The sequence below is a fragment of the Bubalus kerabau genome, chromosome 19, assembly GCF_029407905.1.
Source record: "Bubalus kerabau isolate K-KA32 ecotype Philippines breed swamp buffalo chromosome 19, PCC_UOA_SB_1v2, whole genome shotgun sequence".
Taxonomy (NCBI): domain Eukaryota; kingdom Metazoa; phylum Chordata; class Mammalia; order Artiodactyla; family Bovidae; genus Bubalus; species Bubalus kerabau.
In genome coordinates, this window is record NC_073642.1 from 55,705,210 (window position 1) to 55,732,829 (window position 27,620).

The following is a 27,620-nucleotide window of genomic DNA, read 5'->3' on the forward strand; positions in this document are numbered from 1 at the left end:
TGCAGGAGACCCGGGTTTAATCCCTGGGTCGGGAAGATCCCCTGGAGAAGGGAATGGCAACCCACTCCAGTATTCTAGCCTGGGACATCCAAGGACAGAGAGCCTGGTGGACTACAATCCATAGGGTCACAAAGACTCGGACACAACTGAGCAACTAACACACACACACACACGTGTAATGATAACTTTCAAAAACACAATGATGGTGGGGAAATACCAGAAAGGTATGTGGCAAATGTTAGTAGAGATTTCTTTGGGGATGGGGAAGCTATCAGTGATTTTTGTTTCTTTTTCACTTTTCTGTTCTTTCCAAATTATCTAAGATGAGCACACATGGTCTGAAGAACTAAATGAAGAAAATACAAAAGAGTGGCTCCCTATCCTTAAAATAACAAAAACACGGCATATGAATGAAGGAAGAGAAGCTGAGGGGAGTCAGTGTGACTTGGAACAGAAAGAAAAGATTCGGGACAGTGAGCGGGTAAGGGCGGGGGAAATATGGGGCCCGGGAATGTGAGGGCCTGTTTAGGGGAGCAGCCTCTACGAAGTGCTTCCCAGTCGTCCTGGGACCGCCCTGAGTGGGCCGTACCTCACCGTCCCCAGGCTCTCAGGCCAGCAGCAGCTTCTGCCTGGTCCCCACAGCGCTGCAGTCCCTGTCCTCCCAGAATCCTCCCAGGTCCCCTCCCCCGGACCTCCCTCCAGCCTCTGCTTGCGGACTTGCTAAGATGATTTAAATGGAGAGACCTGGGATCTAGCATTCCAGAGAGGCTAATTTAGAGGAGATCACATTGCACTCTCGTGTGGCCGGGGCCTTTCTAGGAGGAGAGAGAAGACAGGAAGGGCCCAGCCACAGAGGACCATAAGCAGTAAGTAGCTTGTTAGCACAGAAAAAGAACACGGATGATAAATAAAGTATTTTTATTGTCTCTTCCCAAGATGCACAGAGCTTCCCTTCGCCCCCAGGTAGGCCAGGAAGAGGACAGCGGAGGAACAAAGATAAAATACACCTCCAGGAGGAGAAGAGAGCAAGGTGGGCCTGAGGGTGGGTAGGGGGGCTGAAAGGGCATCTGGAGGTGGGGCAGGGAAGGAGCTGGGCAACTAGAGGGCCTGAGGAGGTGAGCGTGAGGCTCAAGGAGCCCTGGCTGCAGCAACAAAGATGTCCTTGTATCCCTTGATCTCTTTGATCTCGTTGCTGCTGACAAGGACTTGGAGCTGGCGGGGTCCGGCTTTGATGGGGTAGAGGTCCACTTCAATTTCGATAGTGTGTCCGGCCACCAGAGTCCCAAGGCTGTGGGTCAGAAAGGGCCTGTTAGAGCCTGGAGTAACTGCTGGGGTGAGTGTTCTGGATTCTGCTCTTGATCAGTAAGCACCTCCCACCCCACCCTACCCCACCCACACCACCTACCAAGCTCAACCTTTTCTGGAGCAAGGTGGGAAGGTGGGGGCAAGGAGGCATCATCCAGGAGACTAAGGACCATCCTATGACCCGACAAGACTCCCCTTATCAAAGACCAGCAGGAGACAGGTGGGTGGCCACAGGACTTACTCATTTGATATCTGCCCATTGATGAGGCCACTGCCTTCCAGCACCATTGTGCAGTGACTCAGAGCCACCGAGAGGGTGTTGGTGAGCGAGATGTGGACTCTCAGTGCCTTGCCCACCTCAGCCCTCTCAGACACCTGTGTGGAGAGAAGACAAGGATATCGTGCGGACGTGGCCTCATTCCTGCACTTGGTTCAGCAAACTCCATCTATCTGTTGACCACCAGGGACTGCTTATTTAGGGGTTAAGATGCTGCAGGGGAGAGAACAGAAGCCCAGGGTATTCGTGGTTATCACATACCCTGGCCTGTCTTAGAAGCTAACAGTACTTCTGGAAGCCACCGCCAATGGGGAATTGGCACCAAGTTGAAATCTATTCCCTCCCCATCATCTAGCTCAGGATGGCAGTTAGATTTCAACTTAAGTGCCAGCTCCAATCTGTTAGTTGTGACTGATAGGAATGCTGTGTTAAAAAGGATCTTAAAATTATCCTTCAATTAAAAAATAAATATGCAAAAAAAAGGATCTTGAGGACAATCCAGAGTCAATGAGAGGCTTGTGATTGATTAGTAATGTCTGACACAGGTGTGGGATGAGGAAGTGATGTCACTGTGCCATCCATATGCCACCAATGATGTCATTCTGAGGCCAAGGTCCCAAGAAATGTTAATGGCAGAGCCCAGACCTGACCCAGGTGTCCCAGACCCCAGCCAGGGTCTTTCCCCCACTCTGCTCTGTCTCCACGTACATTAGCAGACCCACTCTGAGTTTTCTCAGGTGCGCTCAGTGCATCACACGTGAGGGCTGTGTCATAGGGCAATCACGGCCTTGGTCTGTGAGTGGGAGGCAGGGGTGCCGTCCTCCTCACCTCTTGAGCCCCAGTGCCTAGCACAGCGCCAGCCATATGATGGCTGTCTGGTGAATGAGTGTTGGGCGGAAATGACTCGACCACCCAGATCCTCCTGGGAGCGTGTTCTGGCTCAGTCAGAGAATCACAGAGAAGGAAGAACACCTTGTGGCTCCTCTGGAACTCAGAGAAAAGAAACGAGTCCTTTGTACCCTAGTGAGTGTGCCAGAGTTGAGCAAGATCAAAACAGCTTTGGTATCCAGCAGAGTCATACAAATCATGCCATGGTTCCTTAGCAATATGCTCAGTCACACCCAATTCTTTGCAGCCCCAGGACCGTAGACTGCCAGGTTCCTCGGTCCATGGAATTTTCTAAGCAAGAATGCTGGAGTGGGTTGCCATTTCCTACTCTAGACCTTCCCAACCCAGACATTGAACCTGTGTCTCCTGCATCTCCTGCAATGGCAGGCAGATTCTTTAACACTGAGCCACCTGGGAATCTCCTTCTTACCAACGGGGACCAATTAATAGCCTAGTCGGCATCTGATGTGTTTGCAGTACATCCTGCTGTAACCAGGGCTCTGTGTGGTGGGCAGGGCCTCATCTCAGCCCCAGGCTTGTGCCTGCTCTTGTGATTCTGCCCACTGTTCCGCCTGCCCCCGGCCCCCGTGGGAGGCTGCCTGGTGACCTCACAGCCCAGGAGAAACCGTCAGGTGGCCAGATGGTTTATGACGTGGAGCCACTTGGTTCTCGTTCCCGTCGGGGTGGAGAGTGCTGTTGACAAATCCTCCAGGTGCACAGTCAGGTGAGGATTAGGCAGTGGGAGAGTCTTTCAGGTAAGAGGGGAGAGTGGGGGAAGGAGGCTTCAGAGGAAGGAAAACCCTGGTAACAGGAGCTGGGCATCATCCCCGCCCTCCTCCACTGACCCTTCCTCCACCTGTACTCATTCCCTGTGCCATGGCCTCGCCAGCCCCTCAGGCCTCTGAAATGGAGAGGTGGGCTCACCTTGCATTTGTTTCCCACCTCCTTGTCACCCCTGTCTTATCAGGTGACAAGGAATTTGGCCTGAGTCTCTCTCTCCTCCGTCGTCCAGACACTGCCTTTCTTGTCTCTTTGCCTTAAAATGCATCCTTCTCTACAGTGTCTTCCTGTGCATCCTCCATAAAATGTCACCTCCTCTGGGAAGCCTTCCATTTGCACAGAGCACAGAGACCGCACCATACTGCACTCTAATCATCCGTTTGGTGTCCAGGGCAGGGACTGTGTCTTGTTAGCTGCTGTACCCCCAGCCCCTGGGTTGGCTGAGTCAGAGCCCCCCCAACAGCCCCTTCTCTGTCCAGATGCCTTACCTCAATAGATAAGTGGGGAGGCTCCAGGGAGATATCTTTTAAAACCAGCATGAACCTCCCTGTCTCCTCCACTTTGGCAATGCCAGACACACGGATCAGCTTTTCATCCGTCAGCTTGTTTCTGTAATTGTTGTAAGGTAGCGAGAGCGGCCACTGTATATCTAAGCACAGACAAAATGCATTTTGAGTCCAGGAATGGGTCTCAGAAAGAGAGTGAAAATGTGTATGTGTGTGAGAGAGAATGAGTGTGCGTCTACATGTGTGTGTGTGTGAGAAAGAGAGAGAGAGTGCTTACCCTACACCCCAGGCCCCCAAGGTCACTGCTGTGCTTCCCTGGTGGCAGCATCAGAGGTATAGTACCTGGCATTCAACCTCCTGTCAACAGCAGCTTCACTGCCCGATGTATGTGAGAATGAGTGTGTGTGTGTGTGTGTGTGTGTGTGTGTGTGTGTGTGTGTACTGGGGGTGACTTGTTCATGGCCCCAAGCTCCCTTCCCTGTAGATGCCATTCCAGGCCTGCCTCATACTCACCCTCCCCAAAGTCCAGGGTCAAGTGCACTTTTTGTCTCCAGAGGGGCTGCCGGGTACCACCGTTGTGCAGCAGAGTCTGTGCACAGAAGCCCACCACCAGGTGGATGGGCCCCTGGGGGTGGGCTCGGTCCGCCACCCTCCGGGCATGCAGCTTCAGCAGCAGGTCCTGGCCCCACTCGGGCTTCCTGGTCAGGTGAAGCTGCAGCTGTGCCGGCTGGCCCACAGCACCCCCAGACCCCAGCAGATCTAGGAAGGGTGAAGAGGTCCTCCGCACACCCAGCATTTTCTGGGAGGCCTTCATAAACACAGATCGCTCCTCAGGGGATCCTGACAGAAAGGAGAGCCAGGAAAGACATCAGTGGGGAGGATTCAAGAGGAACAATGACCTTCTTGGGGAAACAAGGCTCCCAGAAACTCCCAGACCCCCTCCCAAAGCCCCAACCCCAAGAATAGCTGCTGAAAGAGATGATACAGCCTCACAGCTGAGAACACGGGGATGGGTATTGCTGGCCGCTGGGCTCAAACCCTCACTGCATCCTGGTCCCTTCCCCTCTTGGTGCAGGGCTCTGTCACGTATAGCCCAGGGATATCTCCTTGCCTCATAGAGTTGCCAAAAATTGGGGTTAAATGAGCTCCTGAATATAAGCACTGGACGCTGTTCTTAGTCGTCTTTTGAGGAGGAGGTGGTTGGGTTAGGTGGTGATGGTTTACACGTGAGAGTCATCTTCAAACCCCTTGCCAGGCAAGCAAAGGAGGTTACAGCTGCCCCCCTCCCTGAAAACCCTGGGGTCCCAGGCACCTTCTGGGTACTTGTAGGAGCTGGTGATGTTCTGGCGCTGGTCTGACCCTACCATCTTGGTGCTGATTTCCTTCCCGATGGAACTGGTGTTATGGGCCAAGATTTCCTGGGCCTGGCCATCCTTCAGTAGCCAAACGACTTCATCAGCGTTCACCTCGGCATACACAAATGGGGTATCGTAAGGCAGGTGGACCTCCCCTTCCCTGATGGCCTTCACGGAGGCAGGGCCACAGCGAAACAGCCCTGGGCAGGGAACAGGAGTTGTGGACCACTAACTCGGCTGCTGACAGGTGGACTAGGGCCAGTGGGTCGTGGCCATGGGAGGCAGAGGAGGGAGGTGGGATGGGGAGAGGCAGTGGCATCAATGAGCCTCCTCCACAGGGTGCTCCCACTTCTCACAAATTCATCTGATGCTCACAGCCACGCTGGGAAGCATCATCCTCATCTTCCCTCCTTTACAGGGGACCAAATGTCTGAGAGGTCCAGTGACTCACTGGCCCACCCAGCCGTCAATGGCAAAGTTAGACCCCTGACCCGAAGTTGTCTCTGCTACAACTTTGGAAAGTGGACGAGGTGGGACAGGCATCGCTCCCTTTTGGCCTCCTGCTCACGGGGTCAGTCACTTTGATTGGCCTCTCCACAGAGCCCAGGCCCTTCCACAGTGGTCTTCACTCACCGCTGCTGGTTTGTTGGGGAGTGGGGTCCAGAACCTGCCACCCGTTGTATCCTGGAGGGAGATCTTTCCGGATCATCCAACACTCATTCCAGACATGGAAATTCCTGCAGAAGGCAGTAAGGAGAAAAGGGCTCACATTTTCAGAGGATTTGCCAGGTATCAGACCCTACACTGAGTGCTTTATATCATTGTTTCTTCTATTTTTTTTTACATTTGAAAGTAATTTCAAGCTTACAGTAAGTTGCAAGACTAGGATAAACACCACCCATATACCCAGTTCATCTATTGTTAGCATTTTGCTCCATTTGCTTTCGCACTGGCTTTCTTTCAGATGGAGATTTCCTAGAATAGGGATCTTCCTTTACATACTCTTATACAGTTCTCAACCTCACGCATTTAATATTTATACTTTGTCTACCTTATTGTCTGTATTTCAGTGTTGTCAGTTGACCTAATTATATCCTTTATGGCATTTGTTTCCACCCAGTGCAGGATCACACATTGCTTTTAGTTGTGCAATACCCTCTGTGTCCTTTGAACTGGAAGAGTTCCTCAGGCTGTTTTTATCACACTGACATTTTGAACATAGTCTTGATTGACTGATTTTTATCAGAGTGGCCCTCATTTTGGACTCGCCCGATGTTTCCTCATGATTAGGTTCAGGCTGTGTGTTCACAGACAGAATTCTACACGAATGTATGTCCTCCCCAGATACACTACTGCTCATTGAGCCAGTGAAGTTTCAGCCCTCGAGGAGCTCAGAGAGGGAGGGAGTGCTAGGGACAGCAGCTAATTCTCATACAAACTCAAAGGTCTTACCTGGAAACTGGCTGGAAAAGCAAAAACAGGAAATCAGATTTGGGGTAGAAGAGAGGAGAAAGGAACCAGGGGAAGCAACGAGAGATCCAAAAATAAAGGGACACACAGAGACACACACAGATGCCAGCCAGGAGAGAGAGTGGGGCAGGGAGAGGAGAGGTCGAGAGAGATCAGAGTAAGTATGCAGAGACAGCTAGTCCTGGCTTTGCCCTGAGAGAGAAACAGAGAAATGTGCAGACAGACAGAAAGGCTCAATGAAGGAAGAGTAAGATGAGGTCAGTATTCAGAGGGCTCACAATCTGTTCATTTGGTTGCCAACCTCAGAGTACATTAACTCATAGTCTTCTATGTCTGGAATGAGCTTGATGTGAAGATCTGATTAGCCGGAACAGCTTTCAAGCTGAGGACTGGCTGAGCACTGGCAACAATGTATGGGGCAGTATTTCCTTAAGGCCAGAAAGCATCGGGTCAGAAAGCATCAGAATTTTCCTGCCCTACCTGGAACGGAGCAGAGATCTGCAGGAGACAATGCCCCTTACCATATTTTGTCTCGTTTCTGAGTTGGCAGCATCTCCGCATGTTGGTCATAGTAGGTATCGATGGTCAAGTTCGCATCCGAGTTGTGTGCAGAACGGAAATTGGAAACAACACGTGTTGGAACACCTAAGCATCTCATTACTAAAGAGAGGAAAAGCATGGGGAATTACCAAATCCATTTCAAGCAGAATCACTGGTCTCACGTACATACTTTCTCACTTTTAAGCTGGAGGAGAGAAAAAGGCCAAGGTGCTTGCAGATCCATACCTACACCTCCTTTATCCTCAGAGCACCGCACCCAGGCCCAGAAACCTTGCGGCCTACCTGTCTGATCCATGGTTTCCATTCCATCAGAGAAAGAAATCACTTGAGGCTCTTAAAACAATTTACAACACTTAAAATAATTAACAACAACCCAATTGATCATTTAGGGCTTTTCCCATTCAGCAGCTTTCCAAACCAAAAACAGAGAACCTAAACATTTGATATTCTGAAAGAAAATAAAAAAATGAGACGTGTGCTGTGGTCAGAAGAGAAGCAGTGTGACCTTAAGTAGATGGCTTAACTTCTCTGGGCCTTAGTCCTTAGCTTATATGTAACAAAATGGAGTTGGACCAGATGATTTTCAGTTCTGAAATTCTGGATCTTTAACTCAATTCAAATGAAAGGGTTTGAAAGAGGTAAGAGAGAAATCAGAGTATGGATAGAAGAGCAGGATAGATTTATAGAGATACGCAGAAGATATCAGTGACAAAGGGAATCTTGCCTGGACAATGAGGGAATGACCATCTTCGATAAGACAACAGCACCCTCTTGTGGCTTCTTAGGACTCACACAAAGCAGACACTATACCATCGTCCTGGAGAAGGAAATGGCAACCCATTCCTACTGCCACCACCAGACACACCTATCAGGGGCAGATGAAATTAAGCCAAGAGCCAGATGTGACCTTTGAAACCCAGGCCCCCACCTCTACAGGCAAGATGAGGAGTTTAGAGAGAGGTTTATCCCACCCCTAAGGAGCCTGGCATGATGCAGTACATGGATGGGGTCACAAAGAGTCAGATATGATTTAGCGACTGAACAACAATCCTTCTTAGGAGCAAATGGTGCCCATTGAGGCTGCTGTGGGGATGCCAATGCTTTGAAATGTAAGAGGACTATTGAGATTGGCCAGTCTTTTTGTTTTGATTCATTCAAGAGCCCCAAAGGATACCACCAGTCTGCAATCACCTGTCCACTCCCAGCACAGCTCTTGGGCTTTTCACAAATCTTTGGCAGGGGTGAGAGTCAGACCAGGGCTGCGAGTGGCCAGAGGTAACAGCAGAAGCAGCTCTCCTCTCATGCAAAGGCTGTAGATTCTAGGGCCTGGCAGTGGAGAGGCCCAGACGTGGAGCAAAGATACAGATCCAGACCTTCTCCCTCTCTTCGCAGAGTCTAAGGGCCTAAGCCCTCCTCCTTAACTCCTGCCTGATCAGGGACATCCCAGCCTAAGGCAAATCTGGCTGTACTAAGTGCTGGCACTGTGCGGAGCATTTTCCAATGAAAACAAATGAGCACAATGAGGTCACTTGATTTCAGCACTCATATTTAAACTTCTCCGCTGTCTCAGCACCTGTACATAACTGTGAAGCTGTGTTGCCCTTCTCATAAAAGTCTAGAACTTCAGCCCCTGTCTCTGCCCTTCACATTCTGTGCTCCCTCATTCTCCAACTCAGAGTCAACATATCGGTTCAGTAAACATTTCTCGAGCCTCACAGTGGAACAGGCAGCGCTGTACCAGGTACTCCTGCCTCTTAGGGGAGGATAAACAGGCACTACAGTGCTTTCCATCTTTCCCTCATATCCACAGATAATATGATTGATGACCAGGGACTAAATTATAAATAACTGATAAATACATAAAACATGGATGCTCCTTAAGAGTAGTTAACAAAGTAGTAAATCTCTTAATTATAACTCCTCAAGAATCCCTCAGTCGTGTTTGGGAGCCAGCAGCTCTGCCTACAGGTGAGATCAGGTTTTCCTAGATCATCTGCTGGCATCTCAAGGTTCCCCCAACTTGCCCCTGACCCCAGGCTCATCTTGAGCTGAGGAGCCTGAGCTGGTGGCAGAAAGAAGCCACTTTTGCCTCCACTTTGGGACCAGAAACTCCTGTATCCTGGTGACCATTCTAGTAGCCTAACTGCTCCATCAAGGAGTCTGTGGAGTGATTGCAGCACTTCACTGGATATTGCAGGATTCCCTGAGACTAACGAGTGTGCTGTTTAAGAGCTGAATATCCACGACTCCTTAGCCGTGGGGCTGTAGACAAGCCACAATTAACCGAGGTGAAGTAGAGACAATCCCGCCCGACCTCAGAGGGTTATCATAGTCAAAAAGCCAGTCTGCATTCCCACCCCGCCCTCCTCACTCACCTGTACACATCACAGCTGCAAAGACCCAGCACTGCCCGTACTTCACAGGCTGCCCGCCCCTGGCCGCCCACTGCCGCAGAATAGCCACGCTGCCCGTCCACTCCAGGGGGCTGACCCCCCGGGAGTAGTCCTCTCCCCAGTTCCCCTGCAGCACGCCGCTGTCGTCGTTGCTGTTGATCTAAAGAGGACAGACAGATGAGTTTCCGAAGTGCCCGTGCTGGGGACGCTGGGGTGGGGCCGGGGAAGCTTCCGGTCTTACCATGGCGCTCACCACCCTGCAGATGTACACCACGTCGTTCCGCTGCGAGTAGTCTTTGGACGGGTTCTTTAAGAAGTACAGGCTCTTGTTCAGAATCTCAAAGCAGATATCTATGATGTCCTCTTCAAACTTGCCAGGGAAGTCATGGAAGAACAAAGAGAAGAATAAAAACGTCTTCAATTCTGAAGCCAACTGGTAGCACTGACGTTTAGGGATGGTGTATATGTGGTGGGGGTAGGTGCTAAATATCAGACCATGTCCTGCCTTCAAGGAGCTTATAAGTCAAGTTGGGAACGTGTCAGATTCAGGACTTGAAGAACTAACCTGTGTATTTCTGAAGGAAAATGCAAATGGAATTTAAAGAGATTAGAGTCAAATGAAAGAAGACTATTGGAGCCCGTGGGCTTGGAAAGACTAAGTAGACAGGAAGAGCTCCAGGTAGGGGTGTTCACTTGAGGTCTTTGGGTGCAATGGGTACCAGAGACAGAGGCTCAGAGATGTTCTTTCTGGAGGACTTGTGGGGTTAGGAAACGATCAGATGGAGTGAGAAGAGCATGGAGAGCCTTGAAGTCAGGGAGAGGGTCCAGCATTGATGGTGTGGCACAGAAGACGGTGTAGACCCAGGACATACAACATGTATTTGTACATGTATCCTAACCCTTTCGGCTATCAAATGCCCTGGTGGTTTTCAAAAAAGTATACAGGTTGTCAGGGAACAGGAAACTGATCTTCCTCAGCAAGGCTCCCTGCTTCCTGCCCCCACCCCACTCTTCCCTCCCAGGGTGTGTGGACAGGGCTGAGATGGCAGTGGGAGGTGGAGACAAACTATCCTAGCCAATGCTGGAGGTGGAGAGTAGAATAGTTGCCCAAAGGTCCCCGGCTGTGTACTCTAGCTGGATAATTGGTATTATTAAAGAACTGCGTTCATTATTTCAGTTACAATAATGTATTGTGGTTTAATTTTTCAGAGAGTCATCATCTTTTAGAACTACAGTTGGAAGTATTAATGAACTAAATGACGTGGTAATTTGCTTCCAAAAAATTCAGTGATGAGGTAGGAGGAATGGGGGAGAATACACCAGGGATCAGCAGTTTTTCTGTAAAGGACCAAATAATAACTTTTTTAGCCTTTGCAGGCCATAGGGTCTCAGTCTCCACACGCAATTCTGCCATTGTGGCATGAAAGTAAGTACAGATGGTACCTCAATCAATGAGCATGCCCGTGTTCCAATAAAAGGGTATTATTAGACACCGAAGTTTGAACTTCATATAATTTGCACATCACAAAATACAGTCAGCCCTCTGTATCAGTGGGTTCCGCATTCATGGATTCAACCAATAGAATCAAAAATATTAGGGGAAAAAATTCTGGAACATTCCAAAAAAGCAAAACTTGAATTTGCTGCACAATTCCAGGAGCTATTTACATTGTTTTAGGTATTATAAGTATCTAGAGACTTTAAAAGTATATGAGAAGTATATGTGTAGGTTATATGCAAATATTATACTATTCCATTTTATATAAGGGACTTGAGCATGCTTGGTTTTCGTATCTGTGGAGGCGTCCTGAAACCAATGCCCTGAAAATACTAAAGGATGACTGTGTTCTTTTTTTTTTTTAATTTGTGTTTTTTGGCAGTTTGAAAAGTATGAAAACCATTCTAACCTCTTGGGCCATGCAAAAACAGGCAGTGGGCCACAGGCTATAGTTTGTAAATCCTTGATACAGATGAAACAAGATTCGCCACAAATTGATCATTATTGAAGGTAAGAGGTTCATGGAGGTTCATTAGAGTAGCCTGTCTACTTGCATTATGCTTTAAGTTTTTCATACAAAATATTAAAAACTGAGAAGAAAAAGCATTTCCCCTTCCTTCCTTGCGCCTCTCACTCCAGCACTACACACCCTGACTTCTGTTAGTGGTGCTTCACGGGCTAACAGTTGTCTAAGGCCCACTGTTACCTGCCCGTAGTTCCAGGGCCAGGGGGTGATGAATCTTTCATGACCCTTGTAAACAAAGCCATAGTCCATCATGATATACTCCTGCAGCAGCGTTTCACTTGGCAGGTAGACGTCGTCCTCTGAGCAGTTAAGAGTAGCAGAGGGGACAAAGCCCCAAACCAAAAAATAAACAGTAATAAAATTAAAAAACAGTAACGACAGTATCTTCCTGGATAATCAGAGAAGCAATGGGTTGATGGCAATAGAAATCAAGACTGGGCTCCTTAAAAGTCTATGTGCTTTTCTAGAGGCCAGCGATATAATCTATACTTTAGAAAAAGATTATCTTCTCTTGGTTTTAAAAGCAACAAGATGGTCATAGAGATTTGGAAAATATGGATGACGGAAAGAGGACAATGAAGATCACCCCTTCCCACTACTGAGACACCCATCATTATATTTTGGTGTAACGTGTCTGCACTTTCTTTTTCTGCACATATATGTAATTAAGATCATATGTGTTCCATTTCCTAGTCGATTTCATTTAACATCAAGCCATGAACTTTTTTATCATCCCATTAAAAATTCTCTGTTAAGGTGATTTTTAGTGAGCACATGGTAACACATTGCATAGATATCCAGCAGTTTATCTTCGGGACTTGCTAAGTAGACCCTCACAGAGCGTTCCCAATGGATCAGTCAGCATTACAACCTGTGAACACGTTATACCTGCACTCCAAGGGTTAAAAAGTAGGATGAAGGTCCCCAGAGGGTGGGTCGTGCTATGACTTGGGCCCTGAGAGATCTCCATCTTCAGAGAGTAGGAACCAATGACTGCACTGGGTGGTGTGAAAAGGGAGACATCGAGCGAGTTGGCGTGAACAGTGAAGTCAGAAGCACTCCAGCCATTGCCTTGTCGGTCTTGGGTGAGCAAGAAGGTGGCTCGGGTTCCCAGCAGCTCCTTGGGTGCTGGTCCTGCGTAGGAGAGAAAGACCCTGAAGTGAGGCTCAAAATCTGTGTGACCTGATTGCAGGGGAACTGGAAGGACCCTTACCTCCTCCCACAACTCGCTAATCCTTTTACTGCCACTAGGTGTCCTCGGACAAACACTTAACATCTGTGTAGTGCTAGTCATGTCAGACTGTAACCCCATGGACTGTAGCTCACCAGGCTCCTCTGTCCATGGGATTTCCCAGGCAAGAATACTGGAGTGGGTAGCCATTCTGTTCTCCAGGGGATCTTCCCGACCCAGGGATCAAACCCAGGTCTATTGCATTGCAGGCATATTCTTTATTAAGTGCGTGCATGCTAAGTCACTTCGGTCGTTTCTGAGTCTTTGCAACCCTATGGAGCATAGCCCACCAGGCTCCTCTGTCCATGGAATTATCCAGGCAAGAATAATGGAGTGTGTTGCCATGCCCTCCTCCAGGGGATCTTCCCGACCCAGGGACTGAACCCACGTTTTTTATGTCTCCTGCATTGGCAGGTGGGTTCTTTACCCCTAGTGTCACCTGGGAAGCCCCTTTACAATGTAGACCTCAGTGTTTTTTTGTTTTGTTTTTATTCTGTAAAATGGGATCATAGTAGTACCCACCTGAAAGTCTTGTCACGGATTAAATGAGATAATGTGCGAGATAACGTGCATGAGTTTTTAGCACAGTGCCTGTTGCATATTTAAAAGTTGTCTGTTATTCTCAGAACCTTAGTTGGCTGAGTCAGCCAGATCTTAAGTGCACTAATAGGGATCTGGGGGGTCCCAGGAGAAGAGAGGGGAGGGTGGTTCAGAAAGGAGGGGCAGAGGCCCTACAGATGAACTTTGTCTCGGGGAGGGGTGGGCTTACCTGTCTCAGCCACAAAGGTGATGGAGTCCTTCTTCGAGTGGAAGGAGCGGTTGAAATGCAGCTGGATAGTGAAGGACTGGCTACGGCGCACGATGAGCCGCTGGAGGCCCATCTCCTGTGTGTGATGCTCCTGGTTGTTCTTGGCGCTCTGCAGGTCGACGGACCTGAGCTCCAAGGCTGCCACTGGGGGGTGAGATGGGGCAAGGGGACAGCTGTGGCTTCCTGGGCTCAGCATCCCCAGTACTTCTCGACATTTCTGTTGCACCTGGCTCTAACTTGGCTATGACTGCTGTCCAGATCTTAGACCCCTCTGCACCCTGCTGCCTAGTTTCAGGACTCAGAGAGCAATTCAGCACCATGAGTCCAGTGACCTCTGAACCTAGCTCAAGAACTGGGGTCCCAGACAACACAACATTCCCAGATAACTGAAACTTAACCCTTGAAGTGCCATCTTGTGGTCTTAATCACTTTGGTTGACAAGCTTTCTAAAAATTGCTCTATTATCCTGATGATAGAAGAAAGAGATACTAGAATTTTGTATGAATTAAGTCAAAGACTGGCGGCTACAGTCCACAGAGTCCCAAAGAGTCAGACACGACTGAGCAACTAACACTTTCTAAGTCAAAGAACTGACTGGAGGCTGGGACCTCAGCTACAGGCAAGTCCCTGCTTTAGTATGTGGGTGCAGGTGGGCACCAAAGGGTTATTTACAATTTAATTTCTTACTTCTCAGCCACGTTCCAGGTGGATGAAGGCACTGGCTGCTGCCTAATGTGTATACTTAGTGTATAATCTTAAAAGTCTCATGGCATAATAGGCAAGGTGCAAGATGTCGCCGTCTTGGCTGTGAGACCTTGAGCAAGTCACTTAAGGTCCCTGGACATCCGTGTCCTCGGCTGAAAAATGGTGACAGTGGTGTGCCCACCTCCTGGGGTTCATGTGGGCATTAAGTGAGGATTCACCTGTAAAGACCCTGGCATGGCGGCAGGTGCAGGGTGAGCGCTCAGGCAGCAGTAGCTGCTCTTAGCACTGTTGCCTCGGGTTGTATTTGCTTCACTGTTTTTGCTGGTGAAAAAAATGCATTCAGTCCTTTCCCCCAAGTAGTACATCAGTTATCTCAGTAATTCTAAATGGGGGAATTTTTGCCCCCTGGAGGACATGTGGCAAAATCTGGAGACATTTTTGGTTGTCACAACTGGGAGAGAGACTGCTACAGGCGTGTAGTGGGTAGTTGCTGGGGATGCTGCCAAACAGCACCCTAAAGGAAAAACTCATGTTTGCTCCCGCCAGTTTTTGTGTCATTTGCAATTTGAACTCTTTTTTCACTAAAGTTCTTTACAATTTCACTAAATGAGTTCACTCTGATGGTTTTAGCCTGTCTTTGTTACCTGGCTGAATTTTTTTTTTGAGTCCTGATTCTTTCACCCAAACACTTTCTCTTGCCATCTGGGAGCTGGCTAAACTGTGTTCCAGGTTGTCGTCCAAGTCTTTGGTCATTCAATGATTTAGGCATTAAGGGTTAAGTCCAAGGCCAGTGGAGTATTACCATTGGAGGTTCCTTCCACATTAACACTGCGCCATTGGGAAATACTCTGTAAGTAGAGTTGTTCAGCTAGCTGTGACTACATCTAATTCTTTATGTGAGGAAACTGGATTAGGTGGGTTTTTGTGTTTTGTTTTGGATTAGGTGTTTTTTAATTTTCTTCACAGTCTAAAGTCAAATCTGGCTTTCATTTTTCATCTTTTTCACAAGTTTGTCAAACATCTGGCTGAAAACAGAACGTGTACAATGCTCACTTGACCCCCTCTCCTGGTAACAAGCTTTCCTTGAGGCAGATTCAAAGGCGAATCACGGGATCAAATAGTACAAGTTTTCCAACCTTTTAAATGTCACATAGGTACTTAAATAGTTATATTATTGGAACCAGAAAATTCAGGGCACAATCCAAGACAGATGACTGTGAATAATTAAACAGCATGTTGTAAACATGTCTAACCTATTAGTAGTTTGTGAAATCAATTTAGAGAAACGTGACCAATATTTTTTTTAAAGAGTAGAATAGAAAATATCACAATGCATCCTACATTAATTATATTCACTTAATATAATTATGCATTTAGCTCACTGAAGTGTTTTTCATGTCAAGGAGACGGTGACTTCAGAGAACAAAAGGGAGGGCCTTCAAGAGAGCAGGCAAAGAAAGCCAAGAGGATCAACAAGAAGTTCAACAAAACAGGAAATCAAGCAGAATCAATTAGTAAAAAAAACTGTAAAAGAACAACATAGTAACGCCCACAAGGCTGTCTCGCCTTGGCCAGCAGCCCACAGGAGTTAATGACGAGTAAGATTAGAAGTAAGCCGAGGCTGCATGACTCCTGGTGCTTGACTAACACAAAGACAAGGATATAGAAGGATCAAAATATATCCCCAAGTATTATGAGCCTTAAAGTGAATAGAGACCTTAGAGAGAGACCTTAGAGCAGCTCTCTGCTTGCAATGAGCTCTGAGGTGCCAACCTCCTGACCTCAGAGACATCAAAACACTTAGACGTCCCATGTCCCCCTCGGGTCTTGGCTCAGATGTAACCATCACACAGGGACTTTCCTTAACCACTGAACATGATGCCCCATCCCCTGCCCTATGATCATCTGCCATCACAACAGCCTTTTGACTTTCTGCAGAGCACACTTCATAGCATCTAGAATCAGTTTCAGGAAGCAGAAACCTTGGCCATCTTCTTACCCCTGGACCCCTCCCCCATTGCCTAGAAGGAACCATTGTTCCTAATTGCTGATAATTACAACTGATATTCGCTGAACACTTACCACATGCTAGGCACTGTGTGAAGCATTTGATGTGTCTGAAATCATTTTCGTTCTCTCAGCCACTCTGGGATGGAGATGTTCATATTGTCCCTGCCATGCAGCAAGGACAGAGCTGGGCTCAAACCCCCGTAGGCTGGCTCTAGAGCCTGCCCCTTAACCTCCACAATCTCCTGCCTTCCCTGGTGGGTGCTCAGAGATGTTTGCGTGGATGGATATGTGTGAAGTACAAGGAGAATAACCTGGCAGGATGACAGCTGGGCTGTAGAGGAGGAGAGAGAGAGGTCATCGGGGGCAGCAGGGCCAGGATGAGGAGTGGCTTGACTCCAGGCTGAGATGCTATTTGCTCAGTAGTAATGTGTGCATTGGAGAAGGAAATGGCAACCCACTCCAGTGTTCTTGCCTGAAGAATCCCAGGGATGGGGGAGCCTGGTGGGCTGCCGTCTATGGGGTCGCACAGAGTTGGACATGACTGAAGCGACTTAGCAGCAGCAATGTGTGTAACTCTCCCTGATGGGAGGATAAAATGTTACACCTTTCTGAAGGCAGTTTATCAACATTTCTTATGAAATGAAAGGATGCCTTGAAACAAATTCCTTTGATCCACAAATTCCTCTTCTAGAAATTTTTCCTAAGAAAAATCATAATTTGTGTATAAAAGTAAGAACATAAGGATATTCAATGCAACCCAAATATCCTACAAAAATGATTGGATGTTGTTGTTCAAGTTACTAAGTTGTGTCCAACTCTTAATGATCCCATGGACTGCAGCATGCCAGGCTTCACTGTCCTTCACTATCTATCTCCTGGAGTTTGCTGAAACTCATGTCCATTGAGTCGATGATGCCATCCAACCATCTCATCCTCTGCCACCCTCTTCTTTTGCCTTCAATCTTTCCCAGCATCAGGGTCTTTTCCAGTGAGTCAGCTCTTCACATCGGGTGGCCAAAGTAGTGAAGCTTTGGCTTCAGCATCAGTCCTTCCAATGAATATTCAGGGTTGGGTTCCTTTAGGATGGACTGGTTTGATCTCCCTGCAGTCCAAGGGACTCTCAAGAATCTTCTCCAGCACCAGAGTTTGAGAGTATCATTATTTCGGCACTCAGCCTTCTTTATCATCCAACTCTTACATCCATACATGACTACTGAAAAAACCATAGCTTTGACTAGACGGAACTTTGTTGGCAAAGTGATGTCTCTTCTTATTAAGATGCTTTCTAAGTTTGTCATAGCTTTCCTTCCAAGGAGCAAGTGTCTTTTAATTTCCTGACCACTGTCACTATCCACAGTGATTTTGGAGCCCCCCACAATAAAATCTGTCACTGCTTCCACTTTTTCCCCTTCTATATGCCAAAAAGTGAATGTTACATTTTTAGCCAGCTTTTTCAGAATTGAATACGTAAAGTTTATCCCTCTCATCCTAATGTAATCAACAAAAGGACAAAGGATATGGGGAAATAATCCATGCAACTTTAGAAAGCAACACAGAAAATTTAAAAAAACATTATGTTAACAGATTAACTGCAGGTGGTAAAATTATGGGAAATTTTTCTTTCCTTTGAGTTTTTTTCTGTCAGCCCAGCATTTGCTTTGAACATGTATTCCTTTTGTATTTAAGGAAAAGTATTGCTTTGATTAAAGGGAAGTTTTTGAGGAGTGTCACGATCACAGCTGTGCTTCAGAATTAATCCAGACCAAAGGGAAAGAAGACTAGGCTATGAAGAGCAGTAAGAATTCTATTGCAATAATCTAGGCAAAGGCTAATGAGATCTCAGCAAAGGCATTGGTAGGAAGAAAGGAGGAACCGCCCTGGTGTATGCGAGGGACTGGTGGCCACAGGCTTGCAAGCTGGTAAACCTCTGGTGAAATACCTTGACTTCTTGGGCTTCCTAAGGCCTCGGCTAATTTGGATGCAGACTAGGGCAGGTTGAAAGAATCCACTGCCCACAACATCCCAGGCAAGCAGGCTACTAGTAAAGGACTAGAAAGCTCCAGACAGAGGTAGTGAAGGGGACAAGACGGCCCCTGGTACAGTCAGCAGAGGGAGTGGACACCTGCCGTTGAATGTCAGGTGGACTCAGTTCCTTTACTTCTCCTGCCTTTGTCCCTGCAGTTAGTCCAATTCTCCATCAATGTCTTTTCTTTTTCCACTTCTCATTGTTATTGTCAGTTTGGGACTTTGATTAACACTTCATTCTTTTTCTTCTCTTCCCTTTTAAGAAATATGAAAGGGCACTTCTGTGTGAGAGCTTACAGAGATTCCAATGTGATGAGATTACTACTGAGCATTTCTGTATAAGGAGGAAAATGTCTCACTACCTAAAGATGCAAGTCCAAATTCCTTAGCCAAGCAGTCAAAGCCCTCCACGATGGGGTCCTAACACATGTATCCAGATTTACCTCCCAACAGCCCATAAATAAACTGGACTTTCCTTGTGTGTATCGTGGCCTCCCAATAGATTGTGCCCAGCTTTACCTCTGGATGCCCCTGCCTCTTCCCAACCTGTGTATGTCTGCACTGTACCCATTCTTCAAGCAAACTCGGCATCTGCTTCCTTGTGAATCCTTCCCTGTTATTTTAGGATGGGGAGCATCTGTAACAAGTTTCATATCTCACTAACATTTACTGAGTGTTATTAAGCACCAGGCTTTATGTGTGTTATGCATTATCTCCCTCTATCCCTACAACACCCAACAAGATATTACAAATCCTGTATTACGGATGAGCAGACAGAGGATTCGGAAGGTTAAGTAACTTGCCCGGGATCACCTACCTAGTAAGTGGCAAAATTGTCATTTAAACCTAGACAGTTTGATTGTAGAACCTAGTTCTTAAGTTGGTTTGGAGGTCTTCACTTTTTTTTTTTTTTTACTTTCCAAATAAATGACTATTGTGCTTCATTCAAATAAAAACATAACCAACAGACCTGAGAGGAGCAACTCTGGTGGAAGAACTGGGGTGGGGGTTCCCTTGACTGCTCTGTAGAGCCCTATGGGTCTGAAGAACACAGTGGAAACCACAGTCCCTCTTAACCTCCTCATCCTGCAATGCCAGCAAATCGGGGAAGAACAAGCTCCGGCACCTGCCTGGCCTCTTGCCCTGCTCTTCGATTTCTTAGGCTTTGAACCACTTGTCTGTCAGTTAATCATGTACTACCATGTTGCTTCTTTGAAACATTATTTTAATTGAATGGTGTCTACATGATTATATTGTTTGATTGTTTCCACTCAGTACTCAGCAATTCAAATAGCTGCTGGCAGGAGAAAAGTGTTACTTGACTGGCTGTACAAGTTAAATTATTAGGTCTTTTACAGCAAATGTAACAAAGGATGAATATCCATTATATATAAAAGTTGCCATAAATATTAAGAAGTCTTGCTATAATCAGAGAAATGCAAATGAAAACAATAATGAGATTCCATCTTTGATCCATTCAGAAATGCTTAAAAGAATAACAATATATTTTGTGAGGGTATCTGGAAATGGGCTGTCTCCTATATTTCATATATGGTGTGAGTATAAATTCATACAGACTTTTTAGAGAAAATTGATTGATATTGAAGGGTAGCAGATTATGCCACCCCCAAATACACCACTTCAGAATAAAGATTATTTTGAGCTGAAGGCAATTGAGAGGCAGCAGATAAAAGAAAAGCTCTCTGCCCTCCCCTATTTGCCTAAAAGCAGAACTTAATTTGTAAAGGTGTCCCCCCTCCCCAGGCTTCCCTGGTGGCTCAGTGCTAAAGAATCTGCCTACCAGTGCAGGAGATGCAAGAGACGGGGGTTTGATCCCTGGGTTGGGAAGATCCCATGGAGCAGGAAATGGCAATCCACTCTGGTATTCTTGCCTGGAAAATTCCAGGGGAACCTGGTGGGCTATAGTCCATGGAGTCAAAGAGTCAGAAGCAACTGACTGAGCACGCACACTCCCCCTCCCCTCTCTACTAGGAAGGACAGAAGTTAATCACCAGAGACAGCTCTAGACCCTCATCAACCCAGAGATAGCCCCAGAGGAATCTATATAACAATGTATTAACTAACCCTTATCTTCCATTAGTTCCCTCCCTTAATTTACCTCCCAACAATCTACTGCCCTAGAAACTCAAAGTCCTTTTCTTTTGTCCTTTCTGTAAAAATGTATGTTCTCTTGTTAACGTGATGTAGAAGCCCAAGTTCTCACCACCCCTTGGAGTTTCTCATCACAGCGTGCTTCTTTGTACATGTGCAGTGCACGTGTTAAGAAACTTCTTTTTTTCTGTTAATCTGTCATTTGCTGATCTAATTTATAGGTCCCCAGCCAACAAGCCTAACTGGGAGAGGGGAAAATGATAAGTTTTCCCTCCTCTACAAATAGCCATCAAAACTTAAAGTGGATATTGTATTTGGTCCAATAGTTCTTCTTTAAGAAATATTTCACATAAGTATTTGTATACATATGCAAAGTTATATTGACAGGGGCAGTATTGTTCATAAGAGAAAAATATTGGAAACAATCTAAATGTCCAGGAATAAGGCATAGTACAAATAAATAAATTTATTAAAGAAATTGTATTTGTATGCCCAGAATGGAAAACTATAATTATTTAGACCAATTGATAAACCAATATGTACCAGCCTGCAAAGATTTCTGAGATACATGATTAAGTTTTTTAAAAAGCAAGTCATCAAATAATATATATTATATAATGTTATTGTATAAAACAATTTTATATACCTAGTGTTATTTAAAAGCAGTTAACCAAATTGTTGACAGTTCTTTCCAATGAAGAAGGAGGAGGATTGGGAGTACATTGTACGTAAAAGGGGACTTGGGGATTTTTATCCTAAAATATGAACTTTTTACATTTTATAACAAGCATATGTTTTTGTGTGTATTACTTGTTTAGTTAAAGCATAATATTTTAAAAGATAATATAACATTTTAGGCTTACAGTAATTGGGGATAGCCAAGGGGGGAAATACCCTAGAATTTAGCACAAAAGTACCCTGGAATCTAACATAAGAACAAGTCTCTGGAGAAGGCTCTACTAAACTCTGGCTTGTATAAAAATACCACGTGCATCTCTAATTCCTAATAGTTTATATAATATAGAATTTAGGACACAGCGTTAAGAAATGCACACTCCTTCTTAGTACCCTCGCCTGGCAGGCTCGGTGTGTCTGTCTGCCAGGCTGACCCGGCCTGCCAGGCCCTGTTCTTCTCAGTCCCAGCAGCAGAGTGGCTGCCGCTCTGAGGGGGCCTGAGCTCAGGGGCCCGGAAAGCTCTCTAAGGAGCAGCTGGACCACGAGAGGTCTAGGATCCTGGAGGTAGCCCTCTCTCAGCTCCAGAGTCAGCCATGGAAACGACCTCCCAAGTACCAAAGGCACCCTGTGGGCCTCCTCAGACCTTCCAAAGTCATTCCAGTCCCAGGATGTTAAAGAAAAAATTGTCCATAGCTTCAACATTAAGCTGAATCCATTCAGAAGGAAAGGAATGACTGTATGATTGTGCCAAGGTCTGATCGAAGGTGAGGAAATAGGAGGAAGGGGGCAGATTGCACAACGAAGTAACAGCATCAATTCAGGGTCTCCTGTCTCTGCTGTTTTCCTCCTCCCCTCTCCAAATGTCTCCCTTCCCTTGACTTAGCACCTCAGAAAAGTTAGATTCCCAGTACTCACCCTCATCCATCTCCCTCCTTCTGTCAGCCAAGGCCCTTCAACTAATCAGCATTAAGACTCTAGACCAAATTGCTTCTCTAAGCATTTAGTCATCTCACTAGAACCTTTCCCTTCATCCTGAGGCAGGTGGGGCTACAATTTCCTCCTCCTCCTCCTCCTAGTACTCCTCCCGTTCTTAGGTTTCCCGTTGTTCCGGGTGCATCTTAGCTTAAGGAAGAGCGCTTCTGTTGAAAGCCTTTTTTAAGATTGCTGAGGGATTTGTTTCTGAGGTCTCCTTTTTAAGCTGAGAAGATTCCACATGAAAGGCAAGGCGTGGTTTGGATCTGGCATTTTCTGCCTTTGTCACTTCAAGGCTTGGGACCCAATTCACTCTAAGTCAAGGAGAGAGATGAGGAAGGAAGGAGCTACCCTCTGGAAGGTTATTCACGAATAGCCATAGGACCAGAGAACTTTGCATCTTGTATCTTTAATGAGTATATTAAAATGGTGATTATTCTGCTGTTGGTTAAAAGTGAAGCTGACAAACTCTCCAGGAATAAGGGGGCATGCCTATAATACAAGGTTAACTGGAAGAAAAAGGCAGGATAGAAACAATGCAGCTTATTCCAATGTGGTAAAAACTGTTATTTGTGTAGGTGGACTCATTTTTAAAAGACAGAAGTAAATACCATAAACTGCTCTTTTGTGAGAGCAGATTGTGAATGATTGTGATTTCTACTTGAAATGATTTATACTTTTCTTAATTAAACAAATCCACAGTGCGAGGGTAGGGCTTCCCTGGTGGCTCAAATGGTAAAGAATCTGCTTGCAATGCAGGAGACCCAGGTTTGATCCTTGGGTTGAGAAGATCCCCTGGAGAAGGGAATGGCTACCCACTCCAGTATTCTTGCCTGGAGAATTCCGTGGACAGAGGAGCCTGGCAGGCTACAGCCCTTGGGGTCGTAAAAAGTCAGATGCAAATGAGTGACCAGTGCACACACACAGTGCAAGGGTAAGACGTTTTAATAAGGGAGGGAAATTTTTTTTTTTTTGCTGTACCGCTCAGTGTTTGGGACCTTAGTTTCCTGGCCAGGGATTAAACCCACGTCCGCTGAAGTGCAAGCACAGAATCTTAACCATTGGACCGCCAGGGATATCCCAGGAAAAAAAAATTTTTTTTTTTTTTTTTTTAAGAAAAAGTGAGAAAAGTAGGAGGACCATGGCTGGAGATCTGGGCCTGAGTATTCAACCAGACTGACAGTTTAAAGAGAGAAGCAGAGGCATCCAGTCAACAATCCTGGAGGAAGTATTTAGTTTGGTAAAATAATAGTGCTGCAGAGAAAACAGAAAGATATTTACATATTTACTGATCATTGTCCAAGGTATGTAAGAGGTGCCTAATTGCCTGGGTTAATCTGTGTGATTCATCACAAATTTCTGTGCTTATTACAACGAAAGCTTTCTGTCATATCCTTTGCCTTTTTAAAGTGTGTTGAGTGTATTTAAGGAAATAGTCCTAGTTGGATACACTGGACTCACTCGTGTTGGAGGGAGGTATACATTTTGGTAAATTTCCTTCTCGTTATTTTGTCTATGCTGAGGTGGTTTGTTTTTTCCCCATAGTTGCAATCTTCCTGTATTTTAAGATAGAACTTGTTTAAAGTGATCATTTCCATATAAGACAATTTGCCATTCTACTTGAAAATATGGCCTTAAACAATATAATGACTTTTGCCTTGTAAAATAAGCTTTTATCCTTTTAAAATTTATTTTTTTATTATTTATTCAAACCCTTCAATTCTTATTTGGGGGCTTATATGGGAAAAGAGTTTCTCCTAAAATAACTATAATATTTTTATCCAGGTAAACCAAACAAATTCCATTTTGTCAATCCTGTTGGCCCCAGTAAGACTGAGTTTCCCAATTTCCAGTACTATTTTCCCTCCCTCCTTCCTTCATTTTTATAAGAATTGATGACTGTGAGGTTGATGGCATCATGTTAGTAGTTTTGAGGCACACAAAGGTAGTAAAAGCTGATCTTTAACCTCTTGTTTAATATGTTAGTGGAGATAAAACACACACAAATATTCTCTACAGAGGACGCTTCCCTGAGTAGCAGGGTCAGAACCATGGGGGTCTTTTAGGGAGGAGCTCAGGAAAGGCTTTGTGATTTGTGAGCAGCCACTGGTCATGAAGGATGAAGAGGATTTGAGAAAAACAGAGAGACAGAGAGAGAGAGATGGTAGGAAAAAGAATTTCCAGGCCAAAGGCACAGCTTGAACAAAGGAGGAAAATGGGGAGAGCTAGGGCTTCTTCTGAAACTGGCATGGGAATTGTCTGCATCGACCAAAGAGAATAAAAGCAAAGGGTCAGAGGCTTGGAGTTTCAAAATTGTAAAAAAAAAAAAAAAGCTGTTTTTCCTTCACTGCATTAGAAATTAGAGTTTTATAGATGCTGGTGATTAGTTTTAAAACTTTAACATCCCGCATCAAATTGAGCTCTTGATTACTCCCAGCTTTATTTATTACACTAAACCTTGGTTCTTGACCAACTCCATAAACCTGTCAGCTTCTTCATCCTTTTTTTTAATTGAAGTATCATTGATTTACAATGTTGTGTTAATTTCTGCTGTACAGCAAAGTGACTCTGCTATACATATGTACATATACATTCTTTTTTCTATTATTTTCCATTATGCTTTATCCCAGGATATTAAATGTAGTTCCCACACCAGCCTCTTATATGTGCTTGTCACCCCACCTGGAATGTAGCTAGGTAACTATATTGGGCAACTAATTTTTAATTAGGTTATAATCAATTGATTAAGTTATGATCAATGTTCATTACAGTTTTTATGGCCCAGCAATACCACTCCTGCGAATATATCTGGACAAAACTTTAATTCAAAAAGATACATGCACCCCTGTGTTCATAGCAGCACCTTTCACAATAGCCGAACCATGGAAGCAACCTCAATGTCCATCAGTAGATGAATGGAGAAAGATGTGGTACATATATACAACGCAATATGGCTCAGTCATACAAAAGAACAAACTAATGCCATCTGTAGAAACATGGATGCAACTAGAGAGTGTCATACGAAGTGAAGTAAGTCAGAAGGAGAAAGACAATATCGTATGATGTCACTTAGATGTGGAATCTAAAACACGGCACAAATGAACTTCTCTACGAAACAGAAGCAGACTCACAGAGAACAGACTCATGCTTGCCTAGGAGGAGGGAGGAAGAAGCAGGATGGAGCAGGAGTTTGGGGTTGGCAAGTGCAAACTATTATATTGAGAATGGATAAACAATGAGGTCCTCTGTAGGGACCTAATGTAGCACAGGGAGCTATATGCAGTCTCCTGTGATAAACCGTAATGGAAAAGAGTATTAAAAAGAATGTATAGAGGTGTACAACTGAGTCACTTTACTGTACGGCAGAGATCGGCACAACACTGTAAACAACTATACTTCAATTAAAAAATACTCATGATGGTTTTGCAAATCATGTTCTTTGACCATATTATATTCTGTTTATAGATTTCCCCCCCCCCCCTTAAAGACTACACAGTCGTTTTACATTTGGTTTCAAGGGGGAAAAGCCCTTTAAACATAGAATCATTTCTGTGTTGATAAAAGACTAACCTCTATTAGGGTTAATCCATTCGATTTGTCCTACAAGACAGCAAGCTCTGAGATCTTTAACTCTAAAATAAATACAGACACATTATAATCCTCTCGTGGTTCCACACCCTTAATATGTGTTTACTGGGTTCTCCACTTGAAGATCCTGCAGTCACTTCAGATTCAGTATCTTCAAAATTGAACTCGTTAGCCCCGCCCATCCCCCAGAAATTCATATAATTTCTTACTCATCTTTGTAAATATTACAAAATTTCGTTAGTTGTTTGGAACCTTCTATTTGAAGGTCTTGTGACCAAATGCAGAGGACAGAGGTGTCTGAATTAGGGAACCTGGTTTAGGATACTGCTTTAGCGCTTCTGAGATTGTTTGGCTTTATTGAACCTTGATCAAGGAAGTACTGATGAGAGCTTCAGCCCTGTGTAAAATGGGGCTGAGAGTAGTGCTCAGTTCATGGAGTTCTTTTGAGGATCAAAGGGATAGTGTTTGTGGAAGTGTTAAAGTGCTCTCCAAACATTAGCCCATTTCACTGATAATAGTAATATTTATGATCCTTCAGTTGTGCGATTCATGTTGCGTGAAAGACCATGTGTCGAGATCTGTTGTTAAGATGCTCAAGGAGACATTCATGACAACAGAGAAATTGTCACAGCCAAGTCCAGCCTCTCAATCTCAGTCTTGTCAGTACACCTGGCTAGATTATTCTCAGGGGAACTGAGGAAACCATGGATAAGTGAACTGATTGGATCATACCCTTGCCTCACACTTGTCACTGGTTTGCATTGCTCCCCACATTCTGCCACCACATTCACCCTGACCACATCTCCATCTGTATTGCCCTCAGTTCTACCTCTGATTTCTGATTTTTTTGGTGGTTTGCCCAATTCCCAAATGAAAGTCTTTCTCTAAGCCATACCCTTCTCTGGTCACACTTTCTACCCACTGTCTAGGTCTCGGCAAAAATATCAGTCCCCACAGAAGCTTTTTCTAACTAGCTGAGGCCCCACATTTACTCTCTTAGAACTCTTGGATTCTTCTTCACAGCACTGATCACACTCTGAATTCATCTCCCCACTAGACTTTTCTGTCTTTCTGTGTGTCATCTGGATGATCCTACCTGATCCGACTAAGCCCTCTACAAAATAGCATTTTCTATGCTATCTGAATTAAAACAAACGCCAGTCCTTTCCCTATGAAATCAGCAGGAAGTCGAGAAATTCCTGGGATCCCCTCCCCATAAGTCCTAGAGCATCCCCAGGGTTGCTTACTGTTTTCCAGAAATCCTCCTGCTCTCCTGACAGCTGGTGCCTGCTTGAAGACTAGGAACTCAGCCTCACTCTTTTCAAGGATAAGTTAGCTGGCTCTGCCAGGCTAGAGGCTCTTGACCAACTCCATAAACCTGGAGGATGGCAAAGGCCTTCAGTTATAAGGCAGGGAGGGTGGGGCAGGAGGGCTTAGTGAAATCAGCCACACCTACCTGGGATCACTTCCTGAACCCCTGCTGCTGAGTCTGGGTTTCTATCCAGACAGCCCCTTCCTGGTAATGAGCTGCACCTGTCTTGTCCTCACTTGCCTATCTGATCTCAGTCTGGACCACCCCCGGCCATCAAACTTGTTCTAATAACAACTAAACATCCAAGGGGAGTTAGTCATAGTTGGTCCCCGGGTACCTTTTTTTCAAGGATCTTCTCTTGCCCTTCAAAAATGATGGAGGAATTTTGTCTAAACAGCTAGAATTGGGTTGGAGGTTATGCCTAGCAGACCCATCAGTTTGTCCAGCCAAAAATATTTTTATTCTTTTATTAGCTATGTTAATCCCATCAATTATACTACAATCATATTTTGTTACATCTTCAGGCTGCACATCATCTAATTTCCTCCACTTCTTTCCATTCCCACCCCAAAGCAGACATTGTCAGATCAATTCCCTGCTTAAACTCTTCCCATATCTTCTTA

At 45.5% G+C, this 27,620-nt stretch overlaps 1 protein-coding gene across 1 annotated transcript; it reads right to left on the bottom strand.

The window, feature by feature from the left end:
* Nucleotides 1-901: 901 nt before the first annotated feature.
* Nucleotides 902-27,083, bottom strand: TGM7 (transglutaminase 7). Its single transcript, XM_055556491.1, has 13 exons — nucleotides 26,933-27,083; nucleotides 13,560-13,742; nucleotides 12,448-12,693; nucleotides 11,740-11,858; nucleotides 9,777-9,905; nucleotides 9,518-9,695; nucleotides 7,103-7,241; nucleotides 5,745-5,848; nucleotides 5,069-5,311; nucleotides 4,270-4,596; nucleotides 3,739-3,899; nucleotides 1,547-1,680; nucleotides 902-1,288 (listed from the first exon to the last, which is right to left on the bottom strand). Coding segments are annotated over exons 1-13 (2,124 nt in total). The 5' UTR covers nucleotides 26,934-27,083; the 3' UTR covers nucleotides 902-1,128.
* Nucleotides 27,084-27,620: the final 537 nt, after the last annotated feature.

Bases quoted from the DNA above. Each gene is read 5' to 3' on its own strand.
- TGM7 (XM_055556491.1), bottom strand. The intron at 12,694-13,559 runs GTAAGCCCACCC...TCTCCTACGCAG, and splicing joins CACCTTTGTGGCTGAGACAG to GACCAGCACCCAAGGAGCTG. The intron at 4,597-5,068 runs GTGCCTGGGACC...CCTTTCTGTCAG, and splicing joins CTCCTACAAGTACCCAGAAG to GATCCCCTGAGGAGCGATCT.